Here is a 26,503-nt window from a genome sequence, read left to right as displayed (position 1 = left end):
GGGCGGCCTATGCTAATCGCAGCTGCTGATCGCTGACGCGCCATCACACCACGCGCCGCCGCGGCCGCCGATTGGTCGGGGGCGACCTGGTCTCATTGACAACAAACCGCGGGGGGCGCGCGCGCCGCCGCCGTGGCGGCGGGCGGGGCGTGGCGTGGCGGGGGGTGGGCGGGGCCGCCGGCCGGCCGGGGCGGCCCAAGATGGCGCGGGGTCGGCGGCGCTCGCCGGCAGCCTCCGCTTGAGCGGCCGGGGCGGCGGCGGCCGGGGGGTTCATGCGCCGGTGCGCCCGGCCGCGGCGGGCCCCTGCGCGATGGAGGGCGGCGAGCTGGGCGTGGAGAACATGGAGAGCCTGACCGAGCTGGGCGACGAGCTCACCCTGGGCGACATCGACGGTGGGCGCCGGGGAAAAGGGGGGGGGGGGAAGGCGGTGCGCGTGGGCTCCCCCACGCGGGGTGGGGGGCTCTCCCACGCGGGGTGGGGGGCTCTCCTGCCTCCCCGCGTGTCCGCGAGCGTCCGGGGCTGCTGCTGCCGCCCGGGGCGGGGGGGGAGTAGGGTGCGTGGGTGGGGTGGTTCTCGGGTCTCGGTGCGTGGGGGGCCGCACTGCCTTGCCCCGCCGCATGGGGTGCGCGTCCCACGCGGTGTGGGCTTCCAGCGCGCGGGAGTCCCCCGTCCCGCGTGGGTAGAGGCGGCGGGGGGGGGGGCGGCAGCCGCTGCCCAGCCCCACCTGGGGAGCGCTTCCGTGGGGCTGAGCCACGCCGGGGCGGTCACCGCGAGGAGCCCCCGGGGGGGGGGTCCGAGCCCCCGCAGCCGCCGGACTCTTCCTCCCACCCGTGGCCCCTGCCGGGGCGGGGGGGGGGGGGGGCTGGAGAAAGTAACGTCCTGGCCTCTCTGCGCGGGCCGGGGGGGCTGCCGGGGCTCCCCTCGCGTGTCCCCGGGGCTCCCTGCCGGGGGGGGCCGTGCTGCTGAGCTCTCCTCCACCGAACGGCTCCAACCACTTCAGCTTCCCCCCCCCGTGTCATCCTAAAACTTCACCGCATCGACGCCAGAGCTCAGACCCATGAGAAAATCCCCGTTTTCCACCCAAGTGCGACAAAAGGAAGCACCCGCGTGTGACGCCACCTTTAGTGCTTCCCAAACAGCTCCTGAAAAAGCCTTTAAAAATATGATTTCTGGGTGAGCTCTGCCGTCAGCCGGTGACGGGGACCTGGCTGGGCTGTCCCACTCCGCTCGGCTGTAATCCCAAACAGGGCTCGGCTCTGGGGGGGGTGATGCCTGAAGCGTTCTTGTTTAGCAGCTGGGAGATAAAATTAAACGAGTGCTTTTAAGCTTATGATTGCGATTGATTTGCAGTGTACCTAGGAGCAAAATTCATAGCCCCCTTTTGTTTTTTTTTCTTTATCACATGTAAAAGAAGACTATACCTTATGTGAATGTAAGGGGCTTAGCTATCCCTCATAAAGCTGCCGGTGCAAATCAAAGGTGATGTTTGCTGTTGTTTTGGCACCTCATACTAATTTCTTGGGATCTGTACGGAAACAGAGATGAATCCTGATGAACCTGGAGCTGGCTCTGAACTGCAGTGTGCCTGGGGAGGCGTGATTCAGAGCGATGAGTAACTTCAGAGAAAGAGCTTCACCTTCCTCCCCAGCTCCTGCCTGGATTTTCTGGCGGGAGGGGGGGGAACGTACGACAACCCTGCTTTTGTTGTGCTTTGACATGGGTTCAGCTCAGGGCTGGAAGTTCTGCAAGGGTTTTGGTTTGGTTTCTAAGTCACCTTGTTGGCAGGTCTCGGCGTTCCTCTCCCGTTCAGGCTGAGGGACCCTCACCGCTGGCTGCACGGCTTCAGCGGTGGAGGAGGGACGATGCCGGTCGGTCAGGCAGATGCGGCGACTGCTCTGGGATGTCGGCACTCACCGGGGTCGTGCTCCAGGTGGGGGGGTCCTGGCGCTGAGCCGAAGGCTTCTGGCTCTGCCTACTGCCCCGGCGCAAACTCCTCTGCTGGACGCGGGCACCTTCCCGCTGGCGGGGGGCCACTGGATAACGCCGGGGAGCGAGGCCTGAGTCGGTAACGGGCACGAAGCAGGTCTGGGTTTGGGGCAGAGGGGTTGTTTCCGTCAAGGTTGGGATCTCCACCGCTTTCCGTTTCTCAAAGCACGGTGTCTCCAGGAGCGTGCGGCAGAGCCGAGCCACTGCCTGGGAGAGGCAGCCAAAGCCCAGCCCTTGCCTCTCGGCCAGGTATTAGGGCGCTGGGCGCGTGAGAACAGCAGGAGTTGTTGGTGGGCTCGGTTTTGTAATACCTGCTTGGTGTTGGTTAGCCTTGGGTTGGGCTGGGATGGTTTTCTGCAGAAACATCTTGCTCTGCGTTAGGGGCCGAGACCTCTTTGGCGCAGAGGGTGCGGGTGATCTGGCGGTGATGCGTTTAGCACCCATAGCTGTCCTCCAAAAGCACCCGAGCTTCCTAACAGTGTGGACACTCAGTCTGTTCTCTGTGTGGGTGAAGGTGTTTTAAAAGGCAGAGATTTGGATTTTGGACGTTGCTGTCTCTCCTGCTTTTTATTTTTCTTGTGTTGCTACTAGGAACACTTTAAAGTCGGGCACTTTAAAAGAGGTGGGTTTGATCCCCTGGCAGTCTAATTCTTTAAAATTAATCTTTAGACCTTTTGCATTTAGTCAAAGTTATGTCTGTGATAAGGATGTGATTTAACTTGTGAGAGCAAGAGTAGTTTTTTTAAACAAGATATTAAATCTGCGGTGTTGAACACAATGTTCTTTAAAACACAGTACTTGAAATTTGGCTCTCGCACTGGAATTTACTCTTCCAGAGCAAACCTTGTCCGATATGTGTTTATAGCAGTAGTGCTGATAGTGAAATAGCAGTGCCATCAGATGAAAAGTTTGAGAAGTACATAGTTGGATTATCAAGTTTATCACGTTGAGGGTTATTTGGGATGGTCTTAGCTGCAGTCGGTTGGAGGGTGAAAAGCTGCTTAATGTCCATCTAGATGTTATGCAGAAGTGTTAATCTTTAAACAGCCCTCCTTGCTCCGGGAATGTTTTGTGAAAGTTTACTGAGGCATTGCATTAAAAAAAACTTTCATTCTTCTAGTTAAAATTGGAGACAAAGGTTTGGTCCGGCCAGTCCCGGAGGGCAGCCGGCACTCCGTGCCGGGGGAACCGCGTGTCCCCACTTAGTGTCAGGTTGTAAATAGGTCAGGAGGGCACATCTCCTCCATCCAACAGACTTGAGCTCTGAAGAGCAGTGGTCGTGGGCAATGCTTAAGTGTGTATAAGGATGCGGAGTGATTGCTGTTGGAGGGGAAGAAGAGTAGTATCGTAGAAATATAGAAATATGGCAAAACATTTGTTGAGGGAGCAAGAAGCTTGGGGGACGATCCCTTTACTCTGTCTCAGGAGTGTCAGACAAATTAATGGGATAATGCATGTGGGTAGCATTTTGGAGAAGCAAATTAATAGCCCTCTTATTGCTGGGACAATTTCCACGGAAACATTTTGTGAAAAGTTTGCTTCTTCGAACCCCCTTCATAAACCACAGCAGCAACGTCCTTCAGGTTTGTGGACGAGAAAGCTCCTGGTGTAAGGGGCCCTTTGCCATATTTTTTCCTATAAATCAGAAATCTATTTTCTACTTTCTAAGCCCAGATTTATTATTTAGTTATAGACTCTCCATTATGTTTGTGGGTCCCCTCCCTTTCTTCCTATTTTCAGAAAGCTGTGGAAGAGCCAGAGCAGCATGGGCAGATCCTGGGGTGGGAAAGGATGTCTGACTCCTCATGCCGCCGCCCACACACAGATCAGGGGAAGCGTTCAGGTAGCTTAGGATGCATAATTGCATTAAGTTGGATTAGATGGAAGAGGAAGCTTCACTTATGAACAATGATCTCTTGGTTGTGAAACTTTTTCCTCTGTGAGGGAGAGCTATAGCGTTGTGGTAGGAGCCTCGTGATGTGGGCTGATAAAATCCTGGAGAAGGTGGGATGGAGAGAAACTGCTGTGCAGTGATTGCAGGCAGGGGGTAAATAGGAAAAAAAACGACAGCAAAAAGTTATTCTGGTGGTTTAAGCACATGCATGGATTTCTCCCGCTACAGTTCTATAAAGTGTTGTTTCCCCTAGTGTTTTTTCCCCAATTTCCAGTACGTTTGAAAATACAGCAAAGTTAAGGTGAATGCTTACCCCATTTCTTCATTTTCCAGATAACTCAGTGGGGCAGGAGGGATAGGGGGCTTGAAAGCACCCTAGAAGTTGGGTGGGAGAACGGTTAGTGCTGGAATTGCGGAGGTGCTTGGTTTCTTCCTTCTGCAAGGACTAGACCGAAGCAGTGATGGAACAGGACTCTAATGTTTTAGATGTATTGGAGATGGCTTTAAGTTCTAGTCTGTGCTCGGACCCTGTAGCCTGGGAAAGTGTTGTCGGAGAGTCCTCCCTTTCCCCCGAACGGCGGCAGCAGTGCCCCGCTGCCGGCCGCCTCTTGGTTTCTCTCTGGAGGTGTTAGGTTGGTGTGGTATGTTCTCTGGAGGCTTTGAAGGACCCAGAGCTCCCTTCTGCGCACGCACGCCGTTCTTCGAGTCCTGACATAACGGCGGGCCTCGAAGCGTACGGGCTATAAAGCGGCATTGAACGCGTTTTCCTCTGTTTTACAGAGATGCTGCAGTTCGTCAGTAACCAGGCGGGAGACTTTCCGGATCTGTTTTCGGATCACCTGTGCGGCACCTTCCAGGGCAGCGGCGGCGGTGGCAGCAGCGGCGGGACCCTGGAGCCGCAGTTGCAGCGGCCGTACAGCCAGGTGCAGCTCCAGCCCTTCCCGCCGCCCCCCGCCTCCCCCCAGCTCCAGACCCTGCCGGTCAAAGGGGCGCAGGCAGCACCGCCGGCCCCTCCGCGGTCGGCCCCACTCCTTCAGCCCCGGCCCCCGCTCCAGCCGCAGCTCCAGCAGCAGGCCGTGATGATTACGCCGACGTTCAGCTCTGCTCCCCAGACCAGGATTATCCAGCAGCCGGTGATCTACCAGAACGCAGCCACGAGTTTCCAAGGTAGCGGTTGGGGTGCTCGGGCTACGGGTGTGCCTGGTGCGCTCGCCATTTTGGGGTGCTCGGGCTATGGGTGTGCCTGGTGCGCTCGCCATTTTGGGGTGCTCGGGCTATGGGTGTGCCTGGTGTGCTCGACATTTTGGGGTGCTCAGGCTATGGGTGTGCCTGGTGCGCTCGCCATTTTGGGGTGCTCGGGCTATGGGTGTGCCTGGTGCGCTTGCCATTTTGAGGTGCTCGGGCTACGGGTGTGCCTGGTGTGCTCGACATTTTGGGGTGCTCGGGCTACGGGTGTGCCTGGCGAGATCGCCATTTTGGGGTGCTCAGGCTATGGGTGTGCCTGGTGCACTCACAATAAATGGTGTCGGTGTTCAAACTCCAAAAGCATCCTCAGCCACGACAAGCCCGACGATCCTTTTCTTATGGTGCTGCCTGTGTGGCGTCCCTTCTGCCTACATTGCTTTGGAGTTGGGGGAGCATGAGAAACCATCATAAATGAAATCTTAAGTCTTTTTGTGTTACTTCCAGCAATAGCTGTCTTGCTGCTCTCCTCTGTTATGGCCTTCTCTCCTATGGCTCTCAGGAGGCTTGACAAAAGCATGTCTAAAAGATGGTTGTTGGCAAGCCCGTCCTCCCACTGATGGGTGCAGGAGGCAGATCCAGCCCTGAGGCTCCAGTCTGTCCCATGTGGCAGTCCAGAATGAAGGTGCCTTTTAACTACCAAACTCTTGAGTGCAGTACTTGTCTCTGCTCAACACACTTCTAGGGATATTTAATGATGACTGGATCTTCCTTTGTGAATGCCAGTTGTCTTGATCCTCTTCAGCAGGTGTTGATTTCTTAGATGATAGATAGGATCCTAGGGCCCACCAAGCTCAACAGGAGTGGGCAGCTGCTGGTTGGGTGTCCTGCGTAATGTCGCTGAAGTCATGAGTCCTGTGCTGTCAGACCAAAGGTTTTTGACTTTGTTCTCTTAGCTGATCCTCTGTGCCTCCTGGAAAGCTGCTATTGTAGGTGCAGTGTCCTCTTGCGTGAGGCACCAAAGGAACTGGAATCTTCCCAACGTGTGGGATGTGTTAGATGAACGCTGCCTACGGAGAAGCTCTGGGAAGGAGTCAAGCTAGGGGCATCTGCAGGCTCCAGAACAGAGACCTGTGTCTCTGGACTATTCCTGACATCTCTTCTGCTTTTCAGTTCTCCAGCCTCAAGTCCAGAGCCTGGTGACGTCCTCCCAGGTTCAGCCGGTTACCATCCAGCAGCAAGTGCAGACTGTGCAGGCCCAGCGAGTGCTGACGCAGGCTGCCAACGGCACCATCCAGACATTAACGCCAGCCACGGTCCAGACGGTTGCTGCACCACAGGTCCAGCAAGTTCCGGTAAGTAAAAATGTGGAGTGATCCAGGGATCCCGCAGAAGAAGAAATTGCTTTTGAGGGTCTGGTCTCCTGGCTTGCCAGGGGAAAGGAAAGTCTTCCTTGAGAGGTATTTCTAGTCAGCCCGTGTTCCAGAAGCATTTTACTTCATGGAAGTCATGTGTGAGAGTCCCTGTTGTGAGCTGTAACGTGACTTCAAGTAGTGGGCAACATTCAGAAACAGTTTTCACTAAAACACCTGCATAACTAAGCTTGGTCTAAAATATTTTTGTAACTTGGTGCTGTCAAACTGGATTTGAAACCTTACTTGAATAAGCTTTCTTTGACTTTTGCCTGCTTCTTTGCAAGTCCACCATCTCCACCATGTCTTATAAGGGCCAGCTGATACTGGAATGTTTTCTTCCAATTCTTCTGCCACAGTTTCTTTGATCATTTTCCTGCTACAGTGTCATGTGATTTTGTTTTAAAACATACACAAGAGTGAAAGTCTTGTGTGTCTTTGTATTATATAAAAATGTTTATGGCTAGGGGACTCTCTCAATATGACAAGGTTGCTCTGATTCAGTTGTACTGTGCCATCTGTAGTGCTCTCTGTTTGAGAGTCAACAAGGTATTTCAAAAAATAAGAGCAAGCTGTGTTATGGCAAAATAACTTACAGTTGGGTTTGATCTGCTTGATATTCACGGTACAGATCCTTGTGGTGAAATTGGAGGGGGGGAAGCTACTATAGGTATCTGCCAAAGCAGGCTGTCCTAGCCACGTTGGACTCCGAGTACTCAACCAGTTAATGTAGCGAGCTAATTATAGGTGTAATTGGAGAGGGGAAGGGAGCTTTTCCGTCAGCTCTTTTGTGTTTTGACATACTCGTTTACCTCTGGTGACTGATTTGGAAACCAATGTCCTGGTGGTTCCTCTGCTCCCCTCCCTCCAGTGCTGTTCAGACTGTCTCATGGTCAGAGTTTGCATCCGGGGCCGACAAAAACCATTCAGGTGATGCAGGGCACAAGGTGAAAGAAATACTCGCCCTGCTCTTTTGCCATCCACTGAGATGTAAAGTTACAACTCTGTCATTGCTTATGTCTGGCTACAGAGATCAGCAGAGAAATATGTGCCTGCTCTCCCCTTCACCTGTAACTCTCTTCCACCTAGGTTCTGGTCCAACCTCAGATCATAAAAACGGACTCCCTTGTCTTGACAACCCTGAAAGCAGACGGTAATCCCGTTATGGCCGCAGTACAGAACCCAGCGCTGACAGCACTCGCTGCTCCCATTCAGACCACAGCTCTGCAGGTACCACACGGATGACGTTCTTCCTTCCCGCTCCTCACTGACGTCCTTTCCTCTTAACGCGAGGAAGAGATTTGGGCTTTAGTATTCTGCAGTGGTGTGAACGGGACGGGGTTTAAGGGCTGCTCTAGACACGTCCGCAGTGAGTAATGCCCTGTTTCTGCCAAGGCTAAACACACAGATTGTACTTTTTTGGCAGCCTCCCATGGCCAGCAAGCAAAGACCAAGGGCATGTTTCTGTTTACCTTTTTTTGGTATTACAAGGAGAGGAATATGACCTAAAAATTCCATCCAGTTTTTAACCTCTGGAAGGTACTTGAAACTGAAAGCTAGCTCACTCAGAATACCTGTGGAACTTTCTTTCCCCCCTCAGTAGTGTCTAATAGCAGTATGTTGAATGTGAAAACTAATTAAGCTACTTTTCAGGGGGCATTTGCAGTGAGGATTCAGTACATGCATTGGAGGTGGCAGCTGTGCTTCATGGCCTCCACTTCTTATCAACTCTGAGAAACTTGTGGCCCCAAAGACGCGTTTATTACAATCTTGTACATTCTGAACAGATATCTCTGTTCAGATATTTACTGGGGGAGATAAACTTGCAAGTCTGGACTTAAGTTTTGACTTCTTTTGCATAGCACGGTAGGCTTCTTACGTACTTGTTAGCAGCCAGGTTAGTTGAAGATTTTAGCCTGCTTGCTTTTAGGTGACGTTTTCACACAGAGGTGAGGTTTATGTGATTGTGTCCGTCTGAGACACAATCCGCAAATAAAAGACTATTTCAGAGTCGAAATTGTTCCTGAAGTTGCTCGCAGCTAGTTTGTTCTCATTTATGCTAGCCTGTCTTTTGACAGAAATAACTCTTCCTCTCTATAACCATTTCTCTGATCCTTGGTGTACTTCAGAGAACATGTGTACCCTTCTTATTCTTGTTTTGCTGGGTTAAGCACTCTAAGCTTTCTTTACTCCCACTGTCCTAGAAGCCCCTCTGTGCAACTGTTCTGTGGGATTCATCATCCTTTATCGCAGAGTAGGTACTCCTTTAATTTGGTGTAGGTGGTCTGTCCTAAATCTGGATGCCCAAGTTGGAGCATTTCATGCCAGTGTATATCACTCATTGCCTTAGTTCCTGATCTTAAGGCATTTTTATAGCTTATGGAGCTATTTTTTTCCATTTAATTGAATTCGGATCAACTGCATTGCTCAAGCCAAGGTTTGTTTTTTCCATAGTTGGGTCCTTTCTACCATTGCCATTACCAGTTTGGAAGCAGCATTGCCTGTTGCTGATGTGATGACTTTATTTGTCCACAGAAAAGGTGGATTTGGCCACTTGGGGCATAAGGATTGTAGGAGCAAGGAGGAGCCTTGGTCTGTTCCTCTATTTAGTGGATGAACAGAGCATGGTATTGGCAGAAGAGTGTTGGTGCTCTTGGAGAACAAGAGATGTTCTTATTCCACGGTGACCAGTGTGGGAGGCAGAGTGACAGATTCTTCCTGTGCTGCTGTGCCAATGCTCGTGCCAGCTAAGGAAGATGGGAGGAACTGGCATATCTTCTTTTCTGACCTGTACAAACTTTTCCTGATGCTTTTTTTGTTTATTCCTTTTTCTTTTACCATCATAAACCTTATCTAAATTGGTTGATTGCTCGTGACGCTTGTTACACATGGTCTTTGTAGACCCTTGTTGGGAGCAATGGGACCATTTTGACCACAATGCCAGTGATGGTGGGACAAGAAAAGGTGCCTATCAAACAAGTTCCTGGGGGTGTCAAGCAACCAGAACCACCTAAAGAAGGAGAGAGGAGAACAACTCACAACATCATTGAAAAGCGTTACCGGTCATCCATAAATGACAAGATAATTGAGCTGAAGGACCTTGTCATGGGGACAGATGCCAAGGTAAAGATGTGGAATAAGAGCAAATCTAGCATCATAAACACTTTCTCTTCAAGTGCTTGTTGCTCTACCAAATGAATTAGTTGAGTACATATGACTGTTAGTAGTATGCACGTGTGTATTGGCATAAGACTGGTGAGAAACACTTGTGCAATGGAAAGCTTGATAATTGTGCTCAGGAAGAGTCACCTGTAAAATGTTTATTTTACTATGCTAGTGGTACTATTTCTTGAAAATAAGCTATACCTTATGCGTTTGTTCTTAGGTCGAACTTAAATAGGCCCTCTAGGTAGAATATCCAAGGGGATGTTTTGATAACTGCCAAACCAGAGCTTGCTTAATTTAAGTTTCCTTTTCCATGTGACTGCAGGAGGGCTGAGGGTTTACAGAGCTTTCCAATTTGTTTCCTTTAGATACTGAGTTGTAAAAACTCCTGCTTGCTCAAGTATTAGAAGCTTTCTCGCACCATGTGTTCAGGGTTGTCCTATTCACTTTACCTCATGCTGGCAGAGCAGGGAGTAGTATTCTTGATACCTTGCATGGTCTGTACAAATACATGCACTAGTGAAGTCACCTCCTATTGCTGGGTGGAATTGGAAGCTGACATGTGCAGTGGCTTCATAGTACTTTGGGCTTGTGTTTACAAGCTAAACTTGGAAGCAAGTGTTTTCATGGGGATGGCCAAGGGAGTGAGGCAAGGAGAGAACCACTTATCTAGGAATTAAACAGTGAATGATGGTTAACAGACAGCAGCTTGTTCCATCCCAGAAGAGAGCCACTTCATTTCAAAACTATGGTACTTTCAAAGGACTATTTCTGGCTGAAACCCAGATGTGAACTCTGTTGTAATTTGGATGTTAATCTGTTTCCATTGTACTGTTTTTATAAGATCTTTGAGAGACCCCAGTCCTTGTGTGTCTTTCAAAGTCTGATACCTTGCCCACAGAGCATGCCCCACTGTTAGTGTCTTTGCAGCTGCTGAGTGGTCCTTTACACACTTTTCTTTCTGCTGCTGCATGATACAATGGGTTGTGGTATCCCTACAAGCAGGAGTGACCCTTTGACACTCTTCAAACAAACTGCTTTCTGTATGTCTTAATTCCTCGCAGATGCACAAGTCTGGAGTCCTGAGGAAAGCCATTGATTACATTAAATACCTGCAGCAGGCCAACCATAAGCTGAGGCAGGAGAACATGGTTCTGAAGCTGGCTAACCAAAAAAACAGTAAGTTGTGGAGGCTGTGCGGCAGGGGGGAGGCAGTCAGCAGGAATGTAGGATGCCTCTTGCAGTTTGTTATCCTTGACAGAGGTAGGTAACATGCACGCGGCATTGATAGTGGCCAGTGTTACTCCAGGTGACAGAGCCAACCTGAGTGACACTGGCGGGGTGCAGGATCGAGAAGCATGTACATAGTGCACTCTGATTTTTGCAGAGCTGTTGAAGGGCATTGACCTAAGCAGTCTGGTTGACAACGATGTGGATCTGAAGATAGATGACTTCAACCAGAACGTGCTGCTGATGTCTCCTCCAGCCTCTGACTCAGGATCCCAGGCTGGCTTCTCTCCCTATTCCATTGATTCGGAGCCAGGAAGCCCACTCCTTGATGATGCAAAGGTATTTGTGATTTCAGCTGTCAAATTGAAGGCATCTACTTCAGGGGTACGTAAGGGCCAGAATTTAAATTCTCCTAATTCTCAAGAGTGGAACCCGCAGATGTCTGGCAAGCAGATCTGTAGGGGTCAAGAGATCCTTTGTAAGGATGAGGAAGGTGCATGGGTGTGTTGTGTTTTTTTCTTAAACTATTGAGACTGCTTCCTGAGCTGTATTATCTGAGCCATACCCCAGCTGCTAGAAGAACTGTACGTAGCCTTCAGCCCCTGTAGAGTCTCTGTGGACTTACAGTGTGTGTTTATGACCCAAAGACCCCCTGGCTTTCCAGGGATACGCATGTCCAGTGAATAAAGTGGGAGAACTTGGAAATGGACGATGACATCAGCTGTGGTTAATGAGACTGTAAGTAACCACAGCAACAGAAGGCTGTTAGCTGTCTTTGGCTGACAGGTTTGTTCTGTGGATATCACAGAAGAAGTGGGTCTTCTGGGAGATCCTCAAAAGAGTAAGGGCAGCAGAGGTTAATCCTAGCATAAACCAGGAATCCGGTTAATGATAACTGAAATGACTGGGAACAGAAGGAAGGTGGAGGCACTCAAATACTTCAGCCTTATCTTACTAAGCTAGGGAAAGCTTCACTGGCGTTCTTGCTGATCTTGATCTTCAAAGCAAATTTTAAAATGTGTTCTGTTTCTCCTTCCCTACACCTCCCTTGGCAGAAGGTGGTTTTATTCTACAGAATGGTAAGCAGATATTTTTTTTTCTCCTCTTACTTTTCTCTCCACTCCTCTTCCTTTGAAGGTTAAAGATGAGCCTGACTCTCCTCCCGTGGCCCTTGGTATGGTGGATCGCTCTCGAATACTCCTCTGTGCTCTCACGTTCCTTTGCCTTTCCTTCAATCCTCTGACATCCCTCCTGGATGCCCGAGGAACGCCGGAGTCTGACAGCCTGGTGCGCCACGGCTCTGGCAGGAACGTGCTGACCATTGAGTCAGGTAACAACTAGAGTAGTTTGGACCACAGAAAGTGGCCAGGTTTACACGTGGTCTCCCCAAAAATCATCTGCAGCTGTGGCTGCTGCAGGTCACAAGGTGGACTGTGGGTGTGATTCAGTAGGATGGTTTTGTGTGTTCAGGGAGTTGTACGACCTTTGTTTAATGGTTGGGGAGGGGTAGTAACTGCAGGGCTGGGCGTGGAAGGAGAGCCAGCCCAGAGTGCTTGGACACGGTTCCAGTTTACATCCACATCCAGCATTCTTGCGCAAAACCAGCTGTTACTCAGCGTGGTGAGGTAGAGGGGGCGCCCGTTTGTAGCCCAGCAGCCTGAGCTCTCGGGATAGACCCTTGAAAAGGAGTTCAGGGTAAGGGGCGTCCTCCTGTCCCCGCCAGTCTTAGAGGCATGGTCACTTTATATTTGTTTTTAAGGTAACTGATATTGGTAACTTAGTAATAAATAATAGGTGAAGAGTTACTTCAGAAACACTGTTGCTGTAGGGTCTTGCAACTGGCTTGTTCAATACACTTATTCCATAATATTTACAGTTTAGAGTACAGCAGCTTAGGGGAGGGCAGGGCATTCTGTAGGCATGCTGTCATTTCCCTGACTGGTGCTTCCTCAGAGTTGCTTTGTAAACTTAATTAAGACCAGAAAATGACACTGAAGTATTGAGTGTACCCATGGGTGTATCCGATAGAAAAATCAGAATATAAGGTACTCAATGAAAACTAAGTACTGACTCATGTATTTTTTTATAGATCAGTTTTGTGAAAATAACTATTTTGATTTAGTTGGGGATGTTGTGGCTTGGAGTTTGGATGAAGAGCTGTTGATACAGGTGTTTCCTGATTAAAATGTAGTCTTTGCAAAAGTTGATACCACATGTGGCAAGCATAGCAAGACATATTTCTGGGTCTGTGCTCATCCTGTTGCTAGGCTTTTGGTGTCCAGATTAACTTTTAAATTTCCTTTGGGGATGTCCCTCGCAGATGCGGGTAGCTGGTTCGGCTGGATGATGCCCACGCTGATCCTGTGGCTCGTGAATGGAGTGATTGTACTGAGCGTGTTCGTAAAGCTCCTTGTGCATGGAGAGCCAGTGACCCGGCTGCACTCAAGGTCATCGGTCACGTTCTGGAGGCATCGCAAGCAAGCGGACCTGGATTTGGCACGGGTAAAGTTCACTTGTTGTTTTGCATCAAATGCGTCTTCTGGGGGGGGATGCAGCCTAGTGAGGCAGTGGCTTGGCACTTGCAAGAGCATGGTATTACTTGAGGGGATTTCAGAGAAGCCGGTGCTAGGTTGTCTTGAGTGGATTGCCCTCCTCCCTCAGCCTCAATTAGTGACGCATGGACATCAGCACTGGAGGAGGCTCTTAACTTCTATCCTTGTTCCTTGCTGCTGCATCTTGTAGCAATCTCTGTTGGCAAGGTCTTGGGTTTTGTCCATAATCTGGCCTCTGCTGTGTCTGTATGTCTGCTGTCCTCCAGCCTCTTGGAAGTCTTCTCCATTGTTGAGGCAGCATTTGGCTTTTGATATGGGGACCCTGAAACCTCTAGGTTGTTTGAGAAGGCAGGAAGCTCCTTTCGCCTAGTGCCGAAGTCTCGCAGGCAGTGCAGGATCGGAGCCACGTGTGCAAAGAGACGTGTAGGGCCAGATTTGAAGCTGGTGTAAATTGCCTTCATGTTTACTGGGACTATGTTGACTTCCCTCAGCTAAAGATCTTGTCCTAGTTTGCGCATCAGTTTGTCTTCCTCCCAATGCCAAGGAGATCCCAAAGTGTCTCTGTGATGGTGCTTTTGGTTGTCGAATCTTTTGTCATGTTATTTGCAGGGGGATTTTGCTGCAGCTGCGTCAAACCTGCAGACTTGCCTGTCGGTACTCGGCCGAGCACTGCCGGCTTCCCGCCTGGACTTGGCCTGCAGCCTGTCCTGGAACGTGATCCGCTATAGCCTGCAGAAGCTGGCGCTGGTGCGGTGGCTGCTGAAGAGGACTTCTCACCAGTGGCGGGCAAGGGAGGCCACTGCAGGCTTCGAGGACGAGGCCAAGACCAGCGCTCGGGATGCAGCTCTGGCATATCATAAGCTCCATCAGCTCCACATAACAGGTAGGAGCTGGGGTGGCAGATCTGCTGTCCTCGTTTTGCCAAATGAGGAGGCTCAGACCCAATCCTGGGGGATACAGGCAGAGCACTACGGCCTCCCTCCTCTGGGAGGGCTGCTGTTGGGAATGAGCCTGACAAATTCTAGGAGCCACTTACTAAAACACAACAGGTTCATGCAATAAAAGAGCTCTGTAAGAATGAGCAAAGCAACAGCAGTATCTTGAGTAACGTGTTCCTGAGTCTGCAGAGGTGGCTGAGAGTCTGTCCCAAGCAGCTGTTGATTGAGTGCAGTCCCTTTTTGCTACTGTTAAGGGCTTGTTTCATCCCTAGCACTTGGGAACATGATGTGGAAGCAGGGACTGGGGTTAATTGCTGGAAGAATTTAAATTTCCGAATCTGTAGAGCGCAGATTGCCACTTGGTGTTGATATGCTTTGAAAACCTGGGCGTGTGCACATGTACTGAGGAAGTGCTTGAATGTTCCTTGTGAACGGTTGTTTTTGCCGTTTCCTTGGCAAGCCAATTTGCAATGTTAATAGGCTCTGAGCACATCAGAAATCCAAGCTCAACTTCCTTCTGCCTAATCATGCTGTGTGAATTGCAGCCATGCCACCAGGGATAAGTACTTGTCCTTAATATTACCTGTGTAGGTACAGGTGTGGACTGCAAAGGAGTTCAGTTTTAAAGTGGTGATGAATATAGCAAGACAAAATTTGCTGATGATTTTATCCTAACTGGTTTAGCTACACAGGGCTTTCTCACAGAAGCGAAGCTGTGGATGCATGCCAACCTTGGTATCTGTGGAGGGAACACTCAGTTATGGTTGTTCTGTTGTCTGAATACAAAGTAGGCATACAATGTTGTAAACTCGCGTCAGCAGGTTCTCATTGTCTCTTTAGGATAGCAGCCCTGCAAATCACGGTAGCATTTAGTAGCTGGTACTACTGCATTAAAAGTTGAACACTTTTCCTTTCCCTCCTGGTGCAGGTAAACTTCCCTCCAGCTCAGCTTACTCGGGCTTGCACATGGCCCTGTGTGCGGTGAATCTGGCCGAGTGCGCAGAAGAAAAGATCCCACCCAGCACAATGGCAGAAATCCACCTGACGGCTGCGGTTGGCTTGAAAACCCGCTGTGGAGGCAGGCTCGGCTTCCTAGCGGTGAGTTGTCTCCTCTCCTATCACACCTCCAAGCAGAGCTCTAGGAAGACCTGCAAGCTGGCATTGCCATAGCTCAGGGCATCTGCTAGCACTACAATTACATGATGGCCTGCAATTATGATATGAGCTGTAATTATGATATGACCTTTGTCCTCAGTGGTGTGTCTCTTTCCCTGGATGCTGTTCTCAATCTTAGCCTCTCCTTTCCCCAGAGCTACTTTCTAAGCCAGGCCCAAAGCCTGTGCAGCTCGGAGCGTAGTGCCATTCCTGACTCGTTGCGTTGGCTGTGCCACCCCCTGGGACAGAAGTTTTTTGTGGAGCGAAGCTGGACAGTGAAGTCTGCTGCGAAAGAGACCCTGTACTGCACCCAAAGAAACCCCGGTGAGAGCCGCTTTTGTCCCGAGTGCTTGGCAGTCTGTGCACCTCTGGGACAAAAGCAGGTGTCTTGTTTGAGAGTGTGCTCTTGTATGGGTGCCCTGCTTGTGGTCTTGATGGGCGAGAGGGGCTGTGGAGCTAAGAAACGTCTCTTCAGCCTGCAGGAGCTGGTTCTGTTCCCTTTGGATACTGTGCTGTGTCATCTTGCTTGTGTCTTTATATGCTGGAACACAACCTGGATGTGGCCCTGAATGTCAGGGGTGACTTTGGGGTGACCAAGGTTTATCCTGCTCAGAGCGGTGTCATCACTATTTTGCTGAGTGGCCGAAGTGCCAGAGGGATGTTTGGCCAAGGGCTGCAGCTTTATAAATGGATTAAAGAATTAAAAAGGCCCTCAAAACTTAGTCTTTAGAAATCTTTGCATTAATTCCTCAAGAATTTCCCTCTGCTGTTCTTCCTCTTGCTCCTGCATTTTGAGTCTTCTTTTTGGTTGTATTGGGAGGTGGCTATCACAGTATGCAAGTGAAATGGTTTGGTTTTTTTTCTTCCTCTCTAGCGGATCCTATTGCACAAGTTCATCAGGCGTTTTGTGAGAACCTGCTAGAGCGAGCAGTGGATTCACTCGTGAAGCCTCAGACCAGGAAAGAGATAGCGGCACAAGAGGAGGAGGAGCCATGGTAAGCTTGTGTGCTGTGCTGGGAACTGCTCATTGCAGCTGCAGGCTCTGAGGCAGAGCTCATAACTGTTGACTGAGCGCTCTGGGGCAAATTGAGTGGTTAGTCCTTATTAAAGACTTGAAATGACAACGTTAAGTCTGACTACCATAGCTTATTAGAAGGGCGAGCTCTGCCTCTTCATGTTAAAACCTCTGAAGTCACAGGTGAACCCAGGTGTGGTAAGGATTTCTGGTGTCGGCTGGCATAGTACTGGTTGATTCCTGGACTGGATGGATGGCACTTTCTCTGCTGTGACAAAGTTTAATGTTCAGGAGCACTAAAATTAGCATGCACCTACCACTTCTACAGACCAGAACATATGTTCAGGGCTCTGAAAGCGTGAAGGTCTGGCATGTCAGAGTGACCCCACCAGCTTGCTACCTTGTGCTTGAGTATTCTCCTGAAGTGCCGCATTTACCAGCAGTGAAAAATCAAATGTGACGTGTGGCAAGAGGGGGAGAGATGATGTCGGCCAAAATTGTCATTGCCTCTAAGTTCTGTGACCAAATGAAAGGGACTGATAGGTGGGAGTCGGAGCAACTTTTTGTACTCACCCATGCCCAGCTCTTTCCTGGACTCCACAAGAAGCGGACCCCCAGCCTTTGCCAGCAATTCTGCACTGTTTCTAGTTGATCTCCACATGTGCTGGTGCCAGGCAAATGGTACATAAATATATGGGAAGCTTTGTTAAGGATCCTGTCCCCCAAAAATGTGGGTAAAAACCTCAAGTGGGAAGATAACCCAGTTCCCCTACCTATGTAGAGGAAATATTGCACATTCAGCCTTTTTTTTTTTTTTTTAAATATCATGTCTGTTTTCTAGCATCGTTGCAGAGAATGAGCAGCAGTTCTGTCTAATTGCTTGCACAATACAAATGCTTGTGATCAGATGCTGCTGTTGATGAAGAGAGAAGGTAGCAGGATTTGTGTGAGGTGGACTGTCAGTATACTTGTGGGAGTCCTGTCTCCTCATGGGAAGGACTAGCTTGAGTAATACAGCAAGGCTTTTTGTCCCCCTCTAGGGGTAGGAGCTCAAGATCTTCCTTTGTAGCACGTCCCAGGAAATTAGATCATTGCTGCCTATGCGACTTTCTCTTACCAACTCTATGAACATGTTGTCACTTGCATTCATACATATTTGCGTATATGCAAATAGTCACTCGCAGCAGTGTAGTTCAGCCTCTTTTGGAGGCAGTGATTGAAAAGGAGCCTGTCATCAACTTGTAACGTATGTCATGTCCAGCATCACTGTAGTTGAGCTGAGACTCCCAGGTCATCTCTAGTTCTGTGCTGGTCTCCTTGCACGGGGAGATGTGAGGCTGCTTCTCCCTGAGCATCTGTCTGTGTGTTCCACTCTCGGGGCAGTCTCTTCAGTCCAGCAGTGTTGTGTTACTTGTAGAGCTTGAACTTTCTGCTGGCTTAATGGGTCAATGTCGTTTAAAAATGCCTGGTGACTGATGAGAAATGTCTTCAGGCTTTGGTATCTCCTGTTTGACAGCATAGCGAAGGTCTGCCTTACTTCTTGTTTCAGCGAGTTCTCCGGTGCCATGGAGTACCTGAAATTGCTCAACTCTTTCTTGGACTCGATGGGGAGCGGAGCCCCGCCCTTTGCCAGCAATTCTGTACTCAAGTCTGCCCTGGGTAAGTCTGCAGAACCGAAGCTCTCCCAGCTGCAGGAACTACTGCTGATACGAGTTCCCTCCCTCCCCACCACCTCTCAAACTGCAGGCAAGGAGAAATGCAGTCCTTGGAGCGAGACTTGATTGCTGAGCAGCTGCACACCACAATGTGGTACAGCAGCTCAGACTGGAAGAGGGTGCTTGGGAAGGCTTGTAAATTTGGCTGTGTATCATAATGCTGCATGCCCAGGTGGGACTGCTGTTATTTGTATTGCCAGGCATATTCCAAGCTGAACCCCGCGCCCTCAGCTGAGAGCTTGCTCCTGGCAATGCAAAGCGAGAGGAAGGGTGTAGCATATAAACAAGCATAGCAGTGTTGCAGTTGAGGTACAGGAAGGTTTTTTCCACTTAATTACCTATTGTACCAAATACAGGTTGACCTCAATTTCACAGCAGCTGTCACATATTCCTGTCTCCAGAGACCTGAAGCCCCTGCTGTAGGCAAGCTCTAGGCATATATTGGGAGGCGCTTGGTTTGGTCCCTTGGTGTATATTTAGTGGGACAATGAGAGCTGTAGACTCCCTCTGAGCCGTGTGCTCATCTGGGCTTGGGTGGTAGCAGGCTGCTGGAGTATTCATCTTGCTTGGTGTTGGTACAGGCAGCACCTGGCAGGTGACCAGACTGCTGCTGGAGTTTTAGACACAGACTAACTGTGCTGTACCTAAAATGTGTAGAGCAAACATAGATGGAAAACTAGATATTTCTTTTTCTAGGGATTATGTTTTGCTATAAAGGGAAGTCTATACTTGGGTCAATATTGTCATGAAATTTAAAAGCAGGTCAGAGTAGCAGAGCAGATGTCCTTTGGCGCTAGGTAGGCTTTGGGAAGTTTTTGAGGGGATGTTAAGTGATGAAGAAAATTACATAGGTAACCTGATTTACTGGCTTGATGGCGATTAGTGTCAAGGCACAGTGTATACGAGTGGAGTTGTTATTTTGGGGTGGTGAGTGGAGAGCCTTGCTGAGAAGGAATTCAACAGATTTCTAGACAAGTAGATGGGGTAAGTTCCTGTTGACAAAATACAAACTTGGCATCCAAAATTCTGCTTGCAGTCAGATGTAGGGGGTTTGCCTGCTGCCAAGTTCCTTTGTGTTCCTACAGCACATCTTAGCGTTTACCTGGATGGCTGCGTTCCCGTGGGATCAATTTGGGCTCGTTAGCATTGATCTCAGTGGAAGGCACTGGCAAGGGCACCTGACACCCGCTCGCTTCTCTGAGCGGGAAGGAGCTGGGTGTCCTCTCCTGGGCTGCAGCTTATGATTCTGTTTCACAGGCCCTGACGTGGTATGCAGATGGTGGTCAGCAGCGGTGGCTATGGCGATCGGTTGGCTCAGAGGGGACGACACGGCCGTGAGGTCACATTTTGCAGAAGTGGAGCGCATGCCAAAATCCCTGGAGATGTCAGAGTGCGTAGGCCTTGTATGACTTTCACATACTTGCCCCTTCTAAACGGGGGTGGCTCTTCCCCTAACGCTGTCCTGTAGGGCTACCCCGACCTGTGCTTTGGAGTTGCACGCCTCTTGTGCTCTGGGACACAATAACATGACATGCGAATGTGCTCAGCGGTTCATGTGTAGGTCAAGGCTTGCAGGCTGATATTAGAGCTGTGGACTGGAAGTGTCAGAATTGCTTCTTTAGGGATATCTTCTGGCTTTGTTCTAATTGCACAGCCTCCCGCCTTCCAAAATCAAACAATACTCACGCACTGACGGAAAGGCTGGTGTCATCATCTTGGTTCTTTTACACTAAAGCATCTTTGCCAGTTTCCTTCCATTTCTCTGTGCAGTCTGTGTAGGTGAGGAACAAGTTCCATCTTTTTTCTGTCTAAGAAATGACAGTATCTCTGCTTTTGAAGATGGGAGGGTGAAAGCTGATGCTGGTTGCTACTTGAGCTCAGCTCCTGGGGCTGCCCTGTGGCAGCATGACATGGTACTACTCGAAAGCGGTGCTCTCTTTCTCTTTCAGGAATGCCCTAGTGAAAGCCACCTTCTACGTCTGTAAAGCTATGCAGGCCTCACTGTCTGGGAAGGCAGATGGACAGCAGAGCTCCCTGGGTCACTGCGAGAGGGCCAGCAGTCACTTATGGAACAGCCTCAACATGAGCAGCGGCGTCTCCAGCACTGTCCTCAGCAATGTAAGAGCTATAAGCCCCGGGATAACACATGGTTTGTCTTGGTTGTATGGTTGGTCTTGCTGCAGGTATATCACTTCCTCCTTGTATCTGCATTCTCCATCCAGCCTCTGTCTCATGGGAGCAGAGGGGAAACTTCCTTTCCTTGCAAAGGGCATTAACATCTTTGTGCCTCTGCTGTCTGGAGGAGCAGAGCTGCAAGTACAACATCGTTACCCTGGGCATGATCTCAGATAGCTGAGCTCTCACTCCTCTCCTGCCAGTAGCTGTCTCCCCCTTCTGGTGCTTTGACCACTTCAAATTTGGCCCATGGAGAGCATCCATCTGCATCCTCCAAATGATGTTGCTGACACCTGTAAAGCAGGACATCATTAAGTCAAGTCTGCTCTGTTTCAGGCAGCACTCATGAGTGTTTGAACCCTCTACTGCAGAAGTGGGACTGCCATGCTATTCCTGAGTTTGTATGGGGCTTGTTTCTCTTCTTTCCAGGATTACCTAGAGCTGGAGCTTCCCTTCACGGTGTATGGGACACTGTTCTGGTCCCTTCTGTCGCTCCTGGGTGGCAGCTGTCGTGCATTGTAGTTGCATTGCATGTTGTGGCAGTAACTGTGCAATGTTTCTGCAGTGCAGCACAGAGGCACTCGCCGCTTCGCCAACGCAGGTGGGGTCTGCTAAGAACAGCCAGGACAGCGAGTGGTGCTGGGGGGCAGCAGCAGATGGGGAGAAGGGATTTGGGCAGCTGCTGTGGGCTGTGTCAGGGCTGCCTTTTTTTGTTTTGTTTTGCTTCCTTTTTTTTTTTTTTTTTTTTCTCCCCTCTGCAGGTAGCAAGGCTGTCTTTGCTCTTTCCCATTAGTTAGTATTGTTGTTTGGGCAGGAAAGCCTTTGCAGAAAGCTGGGGCATTGCTGGTGCGATATCCCCTTGGCACGCCTTGTCTGGAGTGGGGTCAGTGTCGGCCTTTGGAGATGCCATCCCTCCTGGAGGGGACAGCCACTCCTTGGGCACAGCCTGGCACTTGTTCCTTGGGCTAGACCTCTCGGTGCCGAGCCCCAGGGATGCTGCCTGGGCAAAAGGCAAAGTCCTGTGCCTTTTGGTGTGTCTTGGTGGGGCGACTTGGCTGGGAGGGCCGGGGGTGCTGCAGCCGTCCTACCGTGGGCCGTGTCAGCAGCTGTGTAGCAAATGACCTGTTACTCACCTGATGGGTTGTGTTAATTGGCATGTGTGCCTGGGCCCCCTGGCTCTTGCAGATGATCCAGCTGCTGGCCTGTGACTTGCTGCTCTCTCTCCGCACCAGCCTGTGGCAGAAGCAGGCGAACGCCAGCCAGGCCCTGGGTGAGACCTACCACGCCTCGGCCCCCGAGCTGACAGGCTTCCAGCGAGACCTCGGCAGCCTGCGCAAGCTGGCCCATGGCTTCAGGCCCGCCTATCGCAAGGTGACGGCTTGCATCCTTTGCCTGCTTCAGCTTAGCTGTAGCCCTTCCCGGGGGGCAGCGGGGAAGCAGCCCTTGGAAACATGGGGTGTGCATGGGCTTGAGCCGTTCAGACACCTGGGGTGGGATGGTCTGCCACCAGCGACCTCCATACTTTCTCTTGGTGGGTGATAAGGGGGCTCCCGTGGGAGCCCGGTGTGTGTGGGGAGGTGCCCGCTTTAGTTTCTGCCTAGAAAACCATCAGCAGGGCTGTATTGCCAAGCAAATGCTATGGTGTCCTGTCCTTTAACATGGCTTCAGACCTGGTCAGTCCCTCCAGGGAGTGTGGAAGGAGGCTTCCTTGGCCATGTTGGCTCTGCAGGTAGCTGGGGGGTCAGACACCTTCTGTACCTGTAGAGTACCGGGTGCTTCTTTGGGGGGTTTCCCCGCTTCTGTTCTGTTTAGACCATCTAGCTTTAAGCCTCTGTGGAGGAAGTGTAGTCTAATACTGGGACAAGAGCATTGTCCTGGTATTGTCCAAACTCTGCATTTCAAAGTTTGATGCTGTTGTGAGAGCGCTGCACTAGCAGCCTGGGGTGAGACGCCCGCCTAGGCCACAGTGCCAGGGTTTGCTGTCCTGTTTTCTGCCCTGTTCCCTGCTCTCATTCTTCCCCCTTTCCAGGCCACTTAGTTACCTGTCAAAAGCTTTTTCCCCCTTTTTGCAGTTGCCCTGACCTGCAAATTCCTCAGAGATGGGTGGGAAGATCAGGGAGAAGCAGAGAAGTGGGTCTCTGTTGTTGTCAAGCCGTCAGTGCTCCGCTCTTGACGTGGCAGTGGCTGAGGGATGACGCGAGTTCAGCCGCAGCGCGAGCCGTGCCAGCCCACCTCTTCCCCCCCATCCCACCTTCCCTTCCAGGTCTTCCTCCACGAGGCCACCGTGCGCCTGATGGCGGGTGCCAGCCCTACCCGCACCCACCAGCTGCTGGAGCACAGCTTGAGGCGGCGCACCCCCCAGAGCAGCAAGCAAGGTGGGCTCCAGGGCACCGGCAGCGACCCGCTGCCTGTGGGGCTGGGAGGGGGCAGCGCTCAGGCAAGGTGGGGGGGCATGGCTGCCATGCACAGCATCTTCCCCATGTCTGAGGCTCAGGATAACGAGCTCCCGTCAGCCTACGGCTCATGGCGATGCTTCCGCTGTGCTCTCTACAAGCCGGCTAATGCCAGCTGCCAACCCCTTGGCTGGAGGTGTCGGCGAACAGGCTAGAAAACGTGCGTTTTCGTACAGCCACGCGTGCACAAAGCTTGGCAGAGTTCCGGGTGGTCAGTGCAAAGGCAGAAGCCAGGAATCCTAAAGGGGAGAGCCAAGAGACATGCTGCTGGTTATAAAATCCCTTGGGGGTTTAAGGAAATGGGCAGATGTGTGTGCCGGTGCTGGGATGAGCCCTAGGAAGTGAAGTGAAAGGGACTGTCTCTGTAGAAGACAGGATTGCCAGTCCTTGCCTGACTCCAGCTCAGACTGTTCTCCCCTGCCAGCCTAAAGCAGCTGCCTGGGGACCCGCAGGGAGCCCCTCAATCTTGGCACAGCTGGGGGATGCCAGCCAGGGATGCCTGTGCTAACTGGTGCCAGTCGAGGGCCTGCATGGTGGGGTTTTGTCATGCAGGTGGTAGCTTCATTGTGAGCTTTTTTCCTCCTCTTTGCATGTAGGTGAACTGGACACCCTGCCGGGCCAGAGGGAGCGAGCCACAGCCATCCTGTTGGCCTGCCGCCATCTCCCCCTCTCCTTCCTCTCCTCCCCGGGCCAGCGAGCGGTGCTGCTGGCTGAGGCCGCCCGCACCTTGGAGAAGGTGGGGGACAAGCGCTCCTGCAACGACTGCCAGCAGATGATTGTCAAGCTGAGCGGGGGCACGGCCATCGCCGCCTCCTAATGCTGGCGTGGGGCCGCCTCATGTAAAGACAGCCTGGCTGACTGTCAGCCTAGACTTCCCTTCTGGAGCTTAAAAGGAAAAAAAAAAAAAAAAAAGTGCTAGGTTAGGGCCATGCTGGTGGGATCGCGATGGGGTGGGAGAGGGAGGGAGGGTGGGTTTTGGTTTTGTTTTGGTTTTGGGTTTTGTTTTTTTTTTTTTTTTACCTTGCCCCAGGTTTAGCTTTATTAGCCCCCTTGCTTGTTCTCAGGCACTGCAGCAGGAATCTGTCTAGTTGTGGTTTTTGCGATCGTGCCCGGGGCTGTTGGGAAGCGCTGCCCTGACCTGGAGCCCCCATCCCTGCTGGGGGAGAAGCCCACAAGCCCAAGGCATAGAGAAGTGGCACACCCTGTGTCTGTCCTCAGGGGCCTCTTGTTCTCTTCCCAAACACCTCTGCGGAAAGGAACCTTTGGGGGGACAGAGGATCTGCTCAAGCCTTGCCCCACGGGGCTACTGGGCTCTGGGGCTGTTCCCAAGGTGGGGGGGAGGAAGGCACCAGCTTTCCTTGAGCTGTGTGTCAGGAAACTGAAGGCCCCTAGACCCAACTTACAGAGGTGCTCTGAGAGTATTATGTGGGGCCAGTACTGCCCGGCAAATTTCTCTACGGTTTTTATACAGGTTTTTTTATAGGAGTGTTTGTGGCTTTACAAAAACATAGGGAACGATGCAGCAGATTTCCCTTCCTCTCCACTTCATGCGCCTCCTTTCTGTGATAGCTGCCTCTGGTTTTTGGCAGGGGGCTGGGTTTGTGGCAGCCTACAACAAGCGGAGCCTCGTAGAAGGCCGAGGCATCCCTGGTCATCCAGTGCTGGGTGGCAGCAGAGGTGGACGTGCAGCACCCTGCACTCGGCGTGAAGGGTGAATGCTGCTCTGGTGCCTTGTTGATGCAGAAACAATTTTTTAGAAACAGTTTTTTATTTTACTCAACTCCCAGTCCCAGAACTTGTCTTCAGGTGTTTCTCCTTCCCTTCAACTGCTCAACAGCTCCTGAGCAGCTCTAGGGACTGGGAGGCACTGGTTCAGGGTGTGAGTCTCCCAGCTCTGTTACCGTTGCTATTCAGAGCAGTTTGACTTGCAGGTGTTGAATTGCCTGTAACTTTTCAAGAGGGGGAGGAGGATTGGGGACAGGGAAGGAACAGTTTGCCCTCTTTCTCTCTGCCTTTCCTGTTGCATCTCTCCAAAGAAGTGCAAAGCAGTTGCCCTCTCATGCAAATGTGGAAACCAGCCCTTGGCAGGCGGGCATCACTGCTTCTCCCTGTGCGTAACTGGCGTGTGCTCCGTGTCAGCAGCTAGAAGCATTTACATAAGGGCAGCAGCCCAATCCTATCCTGTCCCAGTCATCCCTTACAGCCTGACTCCTGCAAAATCAGAATTCAGGCTGTTTTGCAGGAAGCTTCTACATGTATTTGGCTTTTGCAGAGGAGCATGAGAGCTTGAGCTCCTTCCAAAATGAGGGGGAAAAAGATGGGGGCTTGTTGCCTCACTTTGCATGGGGTCTTTTGGCATCTGGGAGGGGGATTTCACGTGCTGTGGGAATTGAACACAGTGCTAGTCTTGGAGTTGCCTGGCTTCAACAAGTTGGAAACGGGGGCCAGGAGAAACCCGTCTCTCAGCAAAGCCCATTCCCAGCAGCCGTGGGCTATAGCTGCAAACAACAGTGTAGGGACCAGAAGATGCTTCCCTCTCTCCCCTGCTTTATTTGGGGAATAGCTGGTGCACACCCAGCCGCGATGGCTGGCAGGCTGTGCTGCTTGCCCCACTGGCAGGCGGGGGGGGTCCCTTGCTTCCTGCTGCCAGTCAGAGGTGAGCTCATCCTCTGAGGATGCTCTTGCCTGTCTTCGATCAGCCCAGGGGATGCTCTGATGGCAGCCACGTCTGCTTTGAGCAGGGATCCCAAGTGTGCGGAACAGCTCTTGGGTTTGGGGGGTTTGGATTGCCCATCCCAAGTTTCCTAGCTTATCAGGGATCCTATTTTGGGGGGGGGGGGTGTAGTGTGATCACACCCTCCTACTTTTTCTCCTCTTAAGTGGCTCTCACACTGTCCTCCTGCTCATGGGTTTTTCCTAAAATACAGAAACTCCTTACCTGTGACAACCTCAGAGTTATTTTGCGTTTTCCCAGATCTGCATCCAACGCGTGGGAAGTTTTGTGCTTTGGTAATTGGAAAAGGGAGATGCTGAGGCTTCACTTTGTCTCGAACGGTGGACCGAGTCCTGGGGGATGGGCTGCAGGGAGTACAGGCTGGGCTGGGGGTGGGAGGCTGCTGGGCTGAAACCCTGGTAGCTAACGGCATCGCCCACGGATGGTACTTCTCTCCCTTCCAGGGCAAGGGATCTTTGCCCTGTTTTTTCTATACTGTTTATAAATTTGCTGCCCATCTGTCCCTACAACTTTTTTTATATGTGTGTGTATATACTGTAACTTTTTTTTGTTTGTGGGTTGGAGGAAATTGTTTTATGGATTATGTGAAGAAAGTCTATTTATCCACATGGAGTTTGGTGTAGGGGTGCTCTGTGATACGAAGGTGCAACTGGTGGTGGGGAGGTTCCCTGGGGAACATATCTGCTGTCTGAAAACCCTGTTCTAGGGCTCCTGAGCATCTGTTACCTAATAAAGGCGAACGTTGCCACCACCTGCTGCCTGCCCTCTTTCTCAGCCCTCTCCATCCCACCCAGCAGCTGCTCTTAAGCATAGGTGAACCTGAAATGTCCTTCGGAGACATCCAACCCTGCACGCACCTCAGGAAGCTGTCGGTCCTTTGTCCAGATAACCTGAAAA

At 51.2% G+C, this 26,503-nt stretch overlaps 1 protein-coding gene across 1 annotated transcript; it reads left to right on the top strand.

Annotated features, from left to right (window-relative positions):
• The first annotated feature begins 188 nt into the window (after positions 1-188).
• On the top strand, positions 189-26,357 carry SREBF2 (sterol regulatory element binding transcription factor 2). The gene is made up of 19 exons (XM_075050783.1): positions 189-392; positions 4,661-5,047; positions 6,236-6,417; positions 7,564-7,704; positions 9,376-9,597; positions 10,704-10,818; positions 11,027-11,208; positions 12,007-12,199; positions 13,190-13,371; positions 14,031-14,304; positions 15,288-15,457; positions 15,670-15,838; positions 16,389-16,509; positions 18,079-18,188; positions 19,502-19,634; positions 20,194-20,362; positions 21,605-21,790; positions 22,683-22,794; positions 23,469-26,357. The coding sequence occupies exons 1-19, from the start codon at positions 311-313 to the stop codon at positions 23,687-23,689; spliced, it is 3,351 nt and encodes a 1,116-aa protein (XP_074906884.1). The 5' UTR covers positions 189-310; the 3' UTR covers positions 23,690-26,357.
• The last annotated feature ends 146 nt before the right edge of the window (positions 26,358-26,503 follow it).

This window comes from Buteo buteo, chromosome 19 (assembly GCF_964188355.1).
Source record: "Buteo buteo chromosome 19, bButBut1.hap1.1, whole genome shotgun sequence".
NCBI classification, from domain to species: Eukaryota; Metazoa; Chordata; class Aves; order Accipitriformes; family Accipitridae; genus Buteo; species Buteo buteo.
Note: the sequence above shows the minus strand (reverse complement) of the source record. Positions and strands in the feature narration are given on the sequence as shown.

Excerpts from the sequence above, each read along its gene's own strand:
- SREBF2 (XM_075050783.1), top strand. The coding sequence starts at position 311 with ATGGAGGGCGGCGAGCTGGGCGTGGAGAACATGGAGAGCCTGACCGAG. Across the intron at positions 6,418-7,563 it reads CACAGGTCCAGCAAGTTCCG|GTTCTGGTCCAACCTCAGAT; the intron begins GTAAGTAAAAAT and ends TCTTCCACCTAG. Across the intron at positions 10,819-11,026 it reads GCTGGCTAACCAAAAAAACA|AGCTGTTGAAGGGCATTGAC; the intron begins GTAAGTTGTGGA and ends TGATTTTTGCAG.